The 13756-nt window shown below is 45.2% G+C and overlaps 1 protein-coding gene across 1 annotated transcript in view; it reads left to right on the top strand.

The window, feature by feature from the left end:
- frmd6 (FERM domain containing 6) overlaps positions 1–13756 on the top strand; it is a 113906-nt gene that overhangs the window by 53453 nt on the left and 46697 nt on the right. Inside the window, exons 2-3 of the mRNA XM_078406701.1 lie at positions 10819–11082; positions 11576–11666. Of these exons, the coding sequence (XP_078262827.1) occupies positions 10984–11082; positions 11576–11666 (190 nt within the window). The 5' untranslated portion in view covers positions 10819–10983. The remainder of the gene's footprint in view (positions 1–10818; positions 11083–11575; positions 11667–13756) is intronic.

Below are 13756 nucleotides of genomic sequence, written 5' to 3'. Positions count from 1 at the left end.
TTTAGAAGGATGAGAGGGATCTTATAGAAACATAAAATTCTTAAAGCATTGGACAGGCTAGATGCAGGAAAAATGTTCCCGATGTTGGGGGAGTCTAGAACCAGGGGTCACAGTTTAAGAATAAGGGATAGGCCAATTCAGACTGTGATGAGGAAAAATTTATTCACCCAGAGAGTAGTGAATCTGTGGAATTCTCTGCCACGGAAGGCAGTGGAAGCCAATTCACTGGATGTTTTCAAGAGAAGGCAGTGGAGGCCAATCCACTGGATATTTTCAAGAGAGAGTTACATTTAGCTGTTGGGGCTAAATGAATCAAGGAATATGGGGAAAAAGCAGGAACAAGGCACTGATTTTTTATGATCAGCCATGGTCATATTGAATGGCAGTGCTGGCTCGAAAGGCCGAATGGCCTTCTCCTGCACCTATTTTTCTATGCTATGTTTCTGCCCGATCTATTCCCCTCATGATTTAATATGAATGAATGAATGAATAAGTTTATTGGCCAAGTATATCCATATACAAAGAATGTGCCTTGGTGCTCTGCTCACAAATGACAACACAAACATACAGTTAACAATTAAGAATAAAGCATAAACACATCAAAGCAATAAGGATACAACATTACGGTCTAAATATGTGGGTGAAAATAAACCAGAGCAAAAAAGAGACTGCATACTTTGGTTATTGAGTAGAACTACCACTCGTGGAAAAAAAGCTGTTTTTATGTCTGGCTGTGGCTGCTTTGACAGTCCGGAGTCACCTTCCAGAGGGAAGTGCTTCAAAGATTTTGTGACCAGGGTGAGAGGGGTCAGAGTTGATTTTGCCCGCTCGCTTCCTGGCCCTTGCAGTGTACAGTTTGTCAATGGGGGGAAGGTTGCAGCCAACAACCTTCTCAGCTGATCGAATGATCCGTTGCAGCCTCCCGATATTGTGCTTGGTGGCTGAGCCAAACCAGACCATGATGGAGAAGGTGAGGACGGACTCAATGACAGCAGTATAGAATTGGACCATCATTGCCTACGGCAGATTGTGTTTCTTCAGTTGCCGCAGGAAGTACATCCTCTGGTGGGCCTTTTTGACTGTGGAGTCGATGGTGGCCCCCCATTTAAGGTCCTTGGAGATGATGGTTTAGACAATAGACAATAGACAATAGGTGCAGGAGTAGGCCATTCAGCCCTTCGAGCCAGCACCGCCATTCAATGCGATCATGGCTGATCACTCTCAATCAGTACCCCGTTCCTGCCTTCTCCCCATACCCCCTCACTCCGCTATCCTTAAGAGCTCTATCCAGCTCTCTCTTGAAAGCATCCAACGAACTGGCCTCCACTGCCTTCTGAGGCAGAGAATTCCACACCTTCACCACTCTCTGACTGAAAAAGTTCTTCCTCATCTCCGTTCTAAATGGCCTACCCCTTATTCTTAAACTGTGGCCCCTTGTTCTGGACTCCCCCAACATTGGGAACATGTTTCCTGCCTCTAATGTGTCCAATCCCCTAATTATCTTATATGTTTCAATAAGATCCCCCCTCATCCTTCTAAATTCCAGTGTATACAAGCCCAATCGCTCCAGCCTTTCAACATACGACAGTCCCGCCATTCCGGGAATTAACCTAGTGAACCTACGCTGCACGCCCTCCACAGCAAGAATATCCTTCCTCAAATTTGGAGACCAAAACTGCACACAGTACTCCAGGTGCGGTCTCACCAGGGCCCGGTACAACTGTAGAAGGACCTCTTTGCTCCTATACTCAACTCCTCTTGTTACGAAGGCCAACATTCCATTGGCTTTCTTCACTGCCTGCTGTACCTGCATGCTTCCTTTCATAGACTGATGCACTAGGACACCCAGATCTCGTTGAACTCCCCCTCCTCCTAACTTGACACCATTCAGATAATAATCTGCCTTTCTATTCTTACTTCCAAAGTGAATAACCTCACATTTATCTACATTAAACTGCACCTGCCATGTATCCGCCCACTCACACAACCTGTCCAAGTCACCCTGCAGCCTTATTGCATCTTCCTCACAATTCACACTACCCCCCAACTTAGTATCATCTGCAAATTTGCTAATGGTACTTTTAATCCCTTCATCTAAGTCATTAATGTATATCGTAAATAGCTGGGGTCCCAGCACCGAACCTTGCGGTACCCCACTGGTCACTGCCTGCCATTCCGAAAGGGACCCATTTATCCCCACTCTTTGCTTTCTGTCTGTCAACCAATTTTCTATCCATGTCAGTACCCTACCCCGAATACCATGTGCCCTAATTTTGCCCACTAATCTCGTATGTGGGACCTTGTCGAAGGCTTTCTGAAAGTCGAGGTACACCACATCCACTGACTCTCCCCTGTCAATTTTCCTAGTTACATCCTCAAAAAATTCCAGTAGATTTGTCAAGCATGATTTCCCCTTCGTAAATCCATGCTTTCAAGGAACTTAAATGACTCCACAGATGTGACTATGGTGTTTTTGATAGTGAGTGGGGGGGGGGGGGGGGGGGTGGGTAGCTCTTCGAAAGTCTACAATCAGTTCCACTGTCTTAAGAGCATTGAGCTCCAGGTTGTTGCGAAGGCACCAGGAGCCAGCTGTGTCACTTCCCGTCTGTAGGCAGATTCCTCCCCATCCTGGATCAGTCCAATCAGGGTTGTGTCATCCATAAACTTGAGGAGCTTGACAGAGGAGTCTGTGGAGGTGCAGTCATTGGTGTAGAGAGAGTAAAGGAGAGGGGAGAGTATATAGCCTTGCGGTGCTCATATGCTGAGGGTCTGCGGGTCCGAGATGTGCTTTCCCAGCCTCACATGCTGCTTCCTGTCTGTCAGGAAGTGGATGATCTACTGACAAGGGGGTTCAGGCACAATCAACTGGGAGAGTTTGGAGTGTAGTAGCTCTGGTACAATGGTGTTAAATGCAAAGCTGAAGTCCACAAACAAAATCCTGGCATAGGTCCCCTTGCGGTCTAGGTGTTGGAGGATGAAGTGCAGGCCTGGGTTGACTGCAAACTGCAGAGGGTCCAGCAGGGGGTTTGTGATGTTTTTCAGCTGGGCCAGCACGTCTTTCAAAGGTCTTCATGACTACAGAGGTCAGTGCGACAGGCCTGTAGTCATTAAGACCAGTGATCCTTTTGTTTTTGGTTACAGGGACAATAGTGGAGACCTTGAAGCAGGCAGGGACAGTGCAGATTTGCAGGGACTAGTTGAAAATATCTGTGTAGATCAGTGCCAGTAGTTCGGCATAGAGCTTGAGGGTAGAGTGGGAAACATTGTCCGGTCCTGGAGATTTCCAGCTTTTCTGTTTCCTGACTAGCCTCTCCACCTATGTAATTTCTTTTGTTGGAGATGGAGAAGTGGCCAGGCTGTTGGGCAGTGGATGAGGGCCACTGTAAGTTCATATACCTCTGTAGGTTCACCCCTAAGTCTCCTGTGCTCCAAGGAATAAAGTCCTAGCCTGTCCAACCTCTTCCTGTAACTCAATGCCCTCGACATCTGGCAACATCCTCAACCATTTTCTGCATATTTGATCATTTAAGCATTAGAGTGAGATTTAAGTCGGATGTCTGGAAGCTTTTGAGTCCCGTGAGTCGATGAGGAATTGATATATGATATATAAACAGGTGTATGGTTTAGGTCGAAAATTAAGGTAATCCGATCCCTGTTTTAAGCAAATATTGTGCAAGTTGTAGTCTATTCCCGAGTTAGTCAGAACTGGTAGAGTGAATGCTGTTATCATTTGTCTTTCTGAAATGGGATTGTAATCCATCAAATCTTACTGTTCATTGTGGGCCAGTTCCAGTCTATGAGTCAGCAGAGGTTATGGGCTGACAGAAACATGCAGATGATTAAATTTTGGGAAAAGAAACAATGAAGGAAAGGGTTTGCAATCATTCCAACCATCACTTTATGAGCTTGGCATTGGAGAGATTTATTTTTTCTTGAGGACAAGTGAGTAAGTTGTGTTTGTGATTGCACTCCGACATTATTTTCAAGGGAAACTTTGGCAGAACATTTTGTAATGGGTTATTGTGGCAGAAATTAATTTAGAGGGAGATTAATGGAAAATGAAAAGCGGAGACTTTGCAGATTTGCTTTGAGATTTTATTGCATGATATCATGGAGAGATGGCGGCAGTAAACTGCTCACCAGTTCTCTGACTTCACAGCAGAATTAGCCAACAGTTATACTGTGCAAAAACAACTTTTGTTTTTTGTTAGATACTACTCTACGAAAATATTCTATTAACTACATGGGTACCAATTATTTCATTAGTCATAACATACTTGTTCATGTTAATCTTATTTATTAACAAATGGTTAATACAAGTCAAACACAATACAAGGGCATCTTGACATTATTCTTTCTCACCTTTTAGGCAGCCCGCGCCACCATCCCCTCTCCGAGCCATTCACAAGCCCCCCATTTACAGTAACATTTCTATGTCACTAGCAGTAGGGAGCACGGGTGATCTACTGTAACTTCTCAGGAAGGGAAAACAAGCTTCGTTATCTCCTCTAACTATTTCATGTTTACATTTACCACCCACCCTTCAACACATTCCCAGACAAAAGGTAATACGTCTAATCTTACTTTGCCGATTCCCACGAACCTCTTCTGCACCTGGACAACGAGAGATGCCAATTGTCACATCCAAGCACCCTTTCATTACCTTGTTCAATTCCAATCAAAATTAAGTAAGAAAGGATATTATTTTTTCTTCCACAGATATATTGTTGCTATGTCTCTTCAGGTTAGGAGCATACATCTATCTCACTGATGATATTAATGTGTTGAAAGTCTCCTACTGGGCCTTCAAAAGCAAACACATTTCCTTCTCAGCTTATGGTATCTTTGGAGAATAAACTGTTAGCAACATTTCAGTCAGTTTGTTTGTTTTGCTATTTTTGTGTACTTCTCGCCCTACTATAGGATAGATGCCAGAAAGCAGGAAAGACTCGAAGGCCTGAGCTGTAGGGGGTGGCTGGGCAGGCCAGGGCTTTATTCGTTAGAGCAAAGTAGACTTGTGGGGTGATCTTGCAGGGAGCAGCACAGCGGTAGAGTTGCTGCCTGACAGCGCCAGAGACCTGAGTTCATCCTGTATATTCTCCCTGTGGCCGAATGGGTTTCCTCCAAGTGCTCCGATTTCCTCCCCTCATTACAAAGATGTGCAGGTTTGTAGGTTACTTGGCTTCTGTAAATTGTCCTAGCGTGTAGGACAGAACTAGTGTACGGGTGATAGGTGGTCGGCGCGGACTTGGTGGGCAAAATGGACTGTTTCCACGCTGTATCTCTGAGGTAGACTAAAATACACTAATGTATAAATTTATGAGGAGAATAGAAAGGGTGAATGTGCATTTTTTCGCTAAAGTTGGGGTATCAAGAACTAAAGGGCATAGCCTTAAAGTGGGAGGGGAAAGATTTAATCGGAACCAGTGGGGTTATTTATTCACAGAGACTGTGGTGGGTCAACAGATTGAGGCAGGTACAATAACAACATCTAAAAGATATAGGGAAAAGTTCGTGGACAGAAACGTTCTAAAGGGATATGGACCAAATGCGGGCAAGTGGGACTAGCTTAGATGGGGAAACTTGGTTTGCATGGGTAAGTTGGACCTTCGGGCCTGTTTCCATGTTATATGACTAACTCAATTTCAAAATATTGACATGATAAAAATAATATAATGACCTGTGCGGAGTTTGTCATGCCCTCAAATCTCAAAGTTAACTTCAAACTTTGTTAGAAGTTAATTGCAGAATTCATTTCAGTAGTTGGATATAGAAGAATAAATACAAAAGCAACTGGAAAATCTGGCAAAGGTCCCCATTCCTGCCTGCTGTACTGTGTGCACTGTGGTGAAAAATGAAACCATGTTCTATTTCTGTAATCAAGTTTCATTGTTGAGTTTTAGGCATGGAAGGAATAGATTGTGAGAAAGGCACTTTTTTTGGTCCTGTGCTGGGAGGCAGCCTGGACGGACAGCTGTTCCTGTGTTGCAGCGGGCATTGTGCTGACTTTCTGTCCCAGGAATGTCCTCGCCCAGAATCTGGTGCATTAATTGAGTGAAGTATATCATGCCAATGGTTTGTTGGAACTCAAAGAAATATAAAAATAACGCTATAAAATGTGTTTTAAGAGAGGGAGAGAGAGGGTCAATTGTCATGCATACCAGCAACGAAACAATGAAATTCTTACTTGCAGAAAATTAACAGGCCCGTAAACAGAAAAATGCACGATTATTATAATATAATCAATACTAGTTCCCCATATTAGTGCAAATCCGAAATCCATAGTGCACTGTGAAAAAATAATACACAGCACAGCTGTTGTTGCTGTTGGAGGAGAGTAACCATGATAACAATTGTCGTTGAATACTCTATCGAGTTTTTACTGGTATATGATAGCCAGCATGCTAACTGGTTGCATCTGGTCTGGTTTGGTAACGCAAGCACCCAGGAGTGAAAGAGATGACATAGAGTGGTAGACACTGCCTGGTCCAACACAGGTACTGACCTCCCCACAAGTGAAGGGATGTACAGAAGGCGCTTTCTCATGAAGGCAGCCAAGTATCATTAATAACCTAGGCTGTCCACTCTCTCACCCCACTGTTACCATCGGGTCAAAGGTATATGAGTGTGAAAACCGTAACCACCAGGTTCAAGAACAGTTTCTTCCAAATAATCATCAGGCCCCTGAACACTGCATAACACTAACCTGAGCAACTATGATCTTCATAAGTTCATAAGTGATAGGAGCAGAATAAGGCCATTCGGCCCATCAAGTCTACCTCCATTCAAACATGGCTGATCTAATCTTTCCCTCTAAACCACATTCTCCTGCCTTCTCCCCATAACCCCTGACACCCGTACTAATCAAAAATCTATGTGTCTCTACCTTAAAAATATCCATTGAATTGGCCTCTACAGCCTTCTGTGGCAAAGAATTTCACAGATTCACCATGCTCTGACAAAATAAATTCTTCCTCATCTCCTTCCTAAAGCAACGTCCTTTAATTCTGAGGCTATGACCTCTGGTCTTAGACTCTCCCACTACTGGAAACATCCTATCCACATCCACTCTATCCATGCCTTTCACTATTCGGTAAGTTTCAATGAGGTCCCCCCTCATCCTTCTAAACTCCAGCGAGCAGAGGCCCAGTGCTGTCAAACGCTCACCATATGTTAACCCACTCATTCTTGGGATTATCCTCGTAATCCTCTCTGGACCCTCTCCAGAGCCAGCACATCCTTCCTCAGATATGGGGCCCAAAATTGCTCACAATACTCCAAATATGGCCTGACCAGCGCCTAAGTGAGCCTCAGCATTACATCCCTGTTTTTGTATTCTAGTCCTCTCGAAATAAATGCTCGCATTCTATGGATTGTGTCTTTGGTTGCACTACGGACTGGATTCTCAACATCCTCAACGCTACCCGATTCATCACGTACACTGACCTCCCCACCCATCGAAGGGATTTATAGGAGGTGCTGCCTCAAAAAGGCAGCCGGCATCATCGAGAACCCACACCACCCTGACAATGCTCTCCTGCCATCAGGAACCTAAAAAGTGACGTCCAGGTTCAGGAACCATTTCTTCCCAACAACCATCAGTCTATTGAACACCTTGACTCTTAACTAAACTTTGAACCACGAACTGTTTTGGTTGCACTAGAGATTTCGACCTTGGTTTTATTCTGTATTGGGTTTTTTAAATTTAGTTACTTTTGTCTGTTTTTTATGTTATCTATAGAGTAATAGACAATAGACAATAGGTGCAGGAGGAGGCCATTCGGCCCTTCGAGCCAGCACCGCCATTCAATGTGATCATGGCTGATCATCCACAATCAGTACCCCGTTCCTGCCTTCTCCCCATACCCCCTAACTCCGCTATCCTTAAGAGCTCTATCTAGCTCTCTCTTGAATGCATTCAGAGAATTGGCCTCCACTGCCTTCTGAGGCAGAGAATTCCACAGATTCACAACTCTCTGGCTGAAAACGTTTTTCCTCATCTCAGTTCTAAATGGTATGAGTACTGAGTACTGTGTTTACACCTGTGGTGCTGCGGCAAATAAGAATATCATTGTTCCGTTTTCGTACTTATGACAATTAAACACTCTTGACTTTCGTTTTGCACTATTATGGTTCCTTGGTACTACTGATGTTCAATATATTGTATTTTTGATAATTATCATATCATATCATATCATATATATACAGCCGGAAACAGGCCTTTTCGGCCCTCCAAGTCCGTGCCGCCCAGCGATCCCCGTACATTAACACTATCCTACACCCACTAGGGACAATTTTTACATTTACCCAGCCAATTAACCTACATACCTGTACGTCTTTGGAGTGTGGGAGGAAACCGAAGATCTCGGAGAAAACCCACGCAGGTCACGGGGAGAACGTACAAACTCCTTACAGTGCAGCACCCGTAGTCAGGATCGAACCTGAGTCTCCGGCGCTGTAAAGCAGCAACTCTACCGCAGCGCTACCGTGCCGCTGACTATGTTTAGCTGTGTGTTATTGTGATAACGGGCATGTTAGGCTGCAACAAGTAATAATATCACTGCTCCGTTGTCCCCTGGGTGTCTGAGTCAGAGGGTCATTGCATCTTGCATCACTGGGTCACAGATTGCATGGTCTGTGAACTACGCCTACAGGAATCCCAATCTTTACAGAGGGAAACTGGCACCAATCGTTTGAAATAGAAACTTGTTTCTCCTCACATATATAAAAACCAAGATGTTGGGGAACACACGGTTCATTACTTTGGGCACAATATACACATTTCATTTTGAGCTATTTATGAGGGTTGTGACTTTTTTCATTCAATTTATGTCACCTAATTAAATGAGCCATGCACATTGGGAATATTATCGCATTTAGCTTAGATGGGGCATCGTGGTCGGCATGGAGGAGTTGGGCCGATGGGCCTGCTTCTGTGCTGAATGACTCCCTGACTGTATGTGGTAGATGCGAGGGGGAAATTATGTTGAGTTTCGGATGAACTGTGACAGGAGGTCCTCGTCCAATTTCCTGATGAATGCGTTTAAACAGGAAAACACATGCACAAACACGGGCACTGAATGCTTTATCGGCATGATATATAAACAGAAAAGGCTGGTGTTAAAAGGAATTCCAATATAGGACATCTGAGATGACCGCTTTCTTCAGTAAATGTGGTTTTCCCACCCTGCTGTCACAGATGGGCCCCTCACCCACTTTTCCTCTGAGTCCCATATTTCGTCTCTCATTCCCCCTCCCCCCAGATGGTAGAAGGATGGAGTTCCCCTGGTCCTTGCCTTTCACCCCACTAGCCTCCGTGTTCAAGTCATGATTCTCTGGGATTTATGCCAACTTCAACGTGATCCCACCACCAGTTGCCTCTTCCCATCCCCACCCATTTCCGCAGAGACCGCTGCCTCTGCAACTGGTTAGTTCACTCGCTCCTTCCCACCCTAACCACCCCTCCCCGGGTACCTTTCCCTGCAACCGCAGCACCTGTTTCTATACCTCCTCCCTCACATCCATCCAGGGACCCCAGCAGCCCTTCCAAGTAAGACAGAGGCTCACATGTGCCCTGTCTAACCCCTTTCACTGCATCCTGTGCTCTCCGCATGGCCTTCTTTACATTGGCGAGACCAAGCGTAGACGAGGTGACAATTTCGCCAAACACATGCACTTGGTCCATCAAGGCCTGCTAGATCTCCTGTTTTAACTCTCCTTCCAATTCTCAGGCTGACCTTTCTGTCTTGGACCTCCCCCATAGGCCATGTGCAAACTGGAGGAACTGCACCTCCTTTTCTCCAATTTCAAGTAATACCTCCCTCCCCCACCTCTCTTTCCCTTCCCCATTCCCCCCAGGCCCGTCCTGGTGTGCAAGCATGCCTCCAACCACCCCTGTCACCCTGATCCTTTCCCCTTCTACATATGCTCATCTCCCACGGTCCCATCTCCGCGAACCTCACTTCTCTTATAACCCTCTTCTCCTTACCCATCCCTCCACCCATGTTCCTTCCTCTGGCTTTACATTTCACTCTTCTCGCCTTATCTGATACCTCTGACTCCTTTTCACCACTACCCTTTGCCACTTACTCCATCCATCTGCCAATCCCCCCCCCCCCCCCCCCATTCACCTGTAACCACCTATCACTTGCTAGGCTTTCCCCCACCCCCACCTTTCTTATCCAGCTTTCTCCCTCCTGACTCCATCAGTCTGAAGAAGGGACCTGAAACATTGTCTTTCTATTTCCTCCACAGATGTTGCCTGACCCGCTGAGTTCCTCTAGCACTTTGTGTTTAGCGCAGGAAGGTAGAGTTTCTAGCAACTCCTTTTAAACTTCACTTGTCAGATCTGAAGTTCCGTGCCACTAAGTTGCTGGTTGGGAAATTATTTTTGAAGTTATTTGCACTTTAAGGCACTTATTCTGAAGTCAGTAGTGACGTTCTGTCAAGCATCAGATCCCCGGGAGATTTAAGTATCCAAACCGGGAGAACCATTTGCTTTTGTTTTTCCCTCCACCCCAAACCCACTCTTTAGGCAGGATCTTAACATAGCCTGCTTCTGAATCAGTATGGTTTACATCCATTGCTGATATAAACTTTCAAGAAGCTGATGGGTTTGTTAAAGCAGACGTGTTTTAATTGCTCCTGTGTAACTATTCTATGACGAGCCTTAAAAGAATGAATAGAAGCCTCCAACTGTGAACTTTGCATTAAGTCAACAGCTGTGTCTAAGCTTGCCCGAGAGGTATTCTAATTACAGTGTAGAGGCTGACTGACTTCTCTTTGATGCTAACGTCAAGCTTTCTTTCTCCCACCCAGTTGCCGTGAGTGTTATGACACGTCCAGAGCTGCCTTTCCCCCCGCGAGCGAATGATGACGAGGATTTATTTGCTGCCATCCTTGGATGTTGTTCACTGGTGTGACTTGTAATGGGAAGGAACCCCGGGGCGACTGGGCAAACCATCTGAGGGCCTGCTTGGCGTGATGAGCAAGTTCAACTTCCAGAACAACAAAGTAATGCAAGACCGACGGAGCGTTTGTGTCTTCCTTCCCAACGACGAGGCTCTTAACATCATTGTCAATGTAGGTTGAGTCCTGTTTCCTAACAACATTTGGACGGGTACATGGACAGGAAAGGTTTAGAGGGATATCGGCTACAGAAGGCAAATGTGACGTGCTTAGTTGGGGTATCTTGGTTGGTATGGACAAGTTGAGCTGAAGGGCCTGTTCTGCGCTTTATGGTTCTATAACTTAAAAACATTTAAACTATAGAATGTATTTTAATGCATCTTTACTGTCGCATGAAATCAATTAAAATATTGATGGACCAAACCTTAATCTCTTGACAAACTTTGTTACAATTGCCACATTATTGGCTCTGAGGGCCGAGAGTGAATTTGCAGTTAAACGCAGTGACATGGGAAAGGTAGTAATGTGTTAGCAACTTCATCCAACAAAAGGCATGAACACAACTTGCTGTTTTCCAGTGTTTCAATTCCTGAGACCTCAATGAATCTTAATGCTTGGTAACTGCCCTTACTAAATCATTTCAAAATTTTGTGTTTTTCTTTTGCAGGTTAGAGCCGTGTGCCAAGAATTATTCATTCAAGTCTGTGACCTTCTAAGGCTGAAGGACTGTCATCTTTTTGGCCTCAGTGTCATACAAAGTAAGTGTGAGTTGAAACTAATTGTTGGTATTGCCAACAATGAGATTAAACACCATTCACACAAAAATACCTTTTTAGAAATATGTTCAGTGCTGCATACTTAACCATATTCACGGTATTATTTTTAAATATATGATCAAGTCAAGTCAAGTCAAGTCAAGTTTATTTATCACATACACATACACGATGTGCAGCGAAATGAAAGTGGCAATGCCTGCGGATTGTGCACAAAAAAGAATTACAGTTACAGCATATAAATAAAGTTAATATAGAGAAGACAAAATTTAGTCCCTGGAGTTATAAAAGTTAACAGTCCTGATGGCCTGTGGGAAGAAACTCTGTCTCATCCTCTCCGTTTTCACAGCGTGACAGCGGAGGCGTTTGCCTGACCGTAGCATCTGGAACAGTCCGTTGCTGGGGTGGCAGGGGTCCCTCATGATCTTGCTTGCTCTGGATCTGCACCTCCTGATGTATAGGTCCTGCAGGGGGGGCGAGTGTAGTTCCCATGGTACGTTCTGAGTAATGCTTTCATACTATTTTACCAGGCCTGAGCGTTTGTCTCTTATTCTGTTGGAATTGGCGTAATTACTGAGTAACAGTTTTAGCAGTTGTAAATTGTCAGGTACTAAAGAACGAATCAACTAGGAAGCAATGCCAGGAATCAAGAGGTTTAATTGTCATATGTGCCAATAATGGAACAAGACAATTCTTGCTGGCTGCAGCTTTACATGCCCGTGAACACAATAACAAACAGATAATATGTAATATATAATAAATCAATAACTGTAAGACGAGGTCATCATAATAGTGCAGAACTGAAGTCTAGTGCAAACAGAAGCACAACCCATAGTGTCACTTCCCTTAAAAAAAACCATCCCAGGACATAAGACAAATTATCTTACTCATTTCTCTGCTTTGAAATTAGTCCTAGATTTAGTAGAGTTTGGACTTAAATGCTGAGAGTCGAGTGGTGGAATCCTCAAGAAGACAGAGTTTCACGGGGTTCCTTTTGTACAGGTCACACTCTCGGACACCCTGAACACAGATGGATAATGTTAGAGAGAGTGAGAACTCGGTTCTGTACTGCACAGCCTTGCCGAGCGTAGATCCTTCACTTGGCTATATTTAGAACTTGTGTAAAGAAAATTGCATTATAGAAAATTGAGAAATGCAGTTGAGAATTGATATTTTGGAGAAAAAAAATCCTTTCTCGTTACATTAATATTTTTAGGATTCAGGATTCAGGATATCTTTATTTGTCATCCAAAAAACAAGTTTTTTGGACGAAATTTAGTCACCCACAGTCCAACAATAAGAGCAATAAAATAAGCAAATTACACAACCCCAACCAACACAAGAAAAAGAAACATCCATCACAGTGAGTCTCCTCCAGTCCCCTCCTCACTGTGATGGAAGGCCAGAATGTCTTTTCTCTTCCCCTGCCGTCTACTCCCGCGGTCAGGCTGTTGTCGTTGCCACGTTCCAGGCCGCGCCAGACGGTGAAAGGTCTGCAGCGGGCCGACCCAAGCCCCGCGATCCGGGGCGGGCGAACACGCTGCCGCTGCTGCTGCACGTCGGGCCGGTCGTGGCTCACGACATTGAAGCCCCCGCCGAGCAGAGAAAAATCTCGCGGCCTATTTCAGGCTGCGCCGGACAGTGAAATGTCCGTGGCGGGCCGACCCAAGCCCCGCGATCCAGGGCGGGCGAACACGCTGCCGCTGCCGGAGCTCCCGATGTCGGCATCCACGCGGCCCGAGCCTAAGGCGAGTCGCAGCCGCTCCCGCAGCCTCCGAGGACGGCCGGCTCTGCTGATGGTGAGTCCGGTCGGCTCCGCTGATGGTGAGTCTGGTCCGCGGGCTCTGCGAACCAGAGCCCTGGAGGCCACCAGCTCCAGGAGTTGGGCCGATGGTAGGCCGCAGCAGGAACGGAGACCCGACCCAGAAAACAAAGGTCGGAACGGACATATTTACAATTTTACAGTTCCCCCCTCCCCCCCACACACACACATAGTACACAACCACAAAAACACGACATCACATCTACAATTAAGACAAAAAAAACAACAAAAACACAATGACAAATGGACCGCA

Source organism: Rhinoraja longicauda, chromosome 10, assembly GCF_053455715.1.
Source record: "Rhinoraja longicauda isolate Sanriku21f chromosome 10, sRhiLon1.1, whole genome shotgun sequence".
In the NCBI taxonomy this organism is placed as follows: Eukaryota; Metazoa; Chordata; class Chondrichthyes; order Rajiformes; family Arhynchobatidae; genus Rhinoraja; species Rhinoraja longicauda.
The sequence above is the reverse complement of the archived record's forward strand: the minus strand, read 5'-3'. Positions and strand labels throughout refer to the sequence as shown.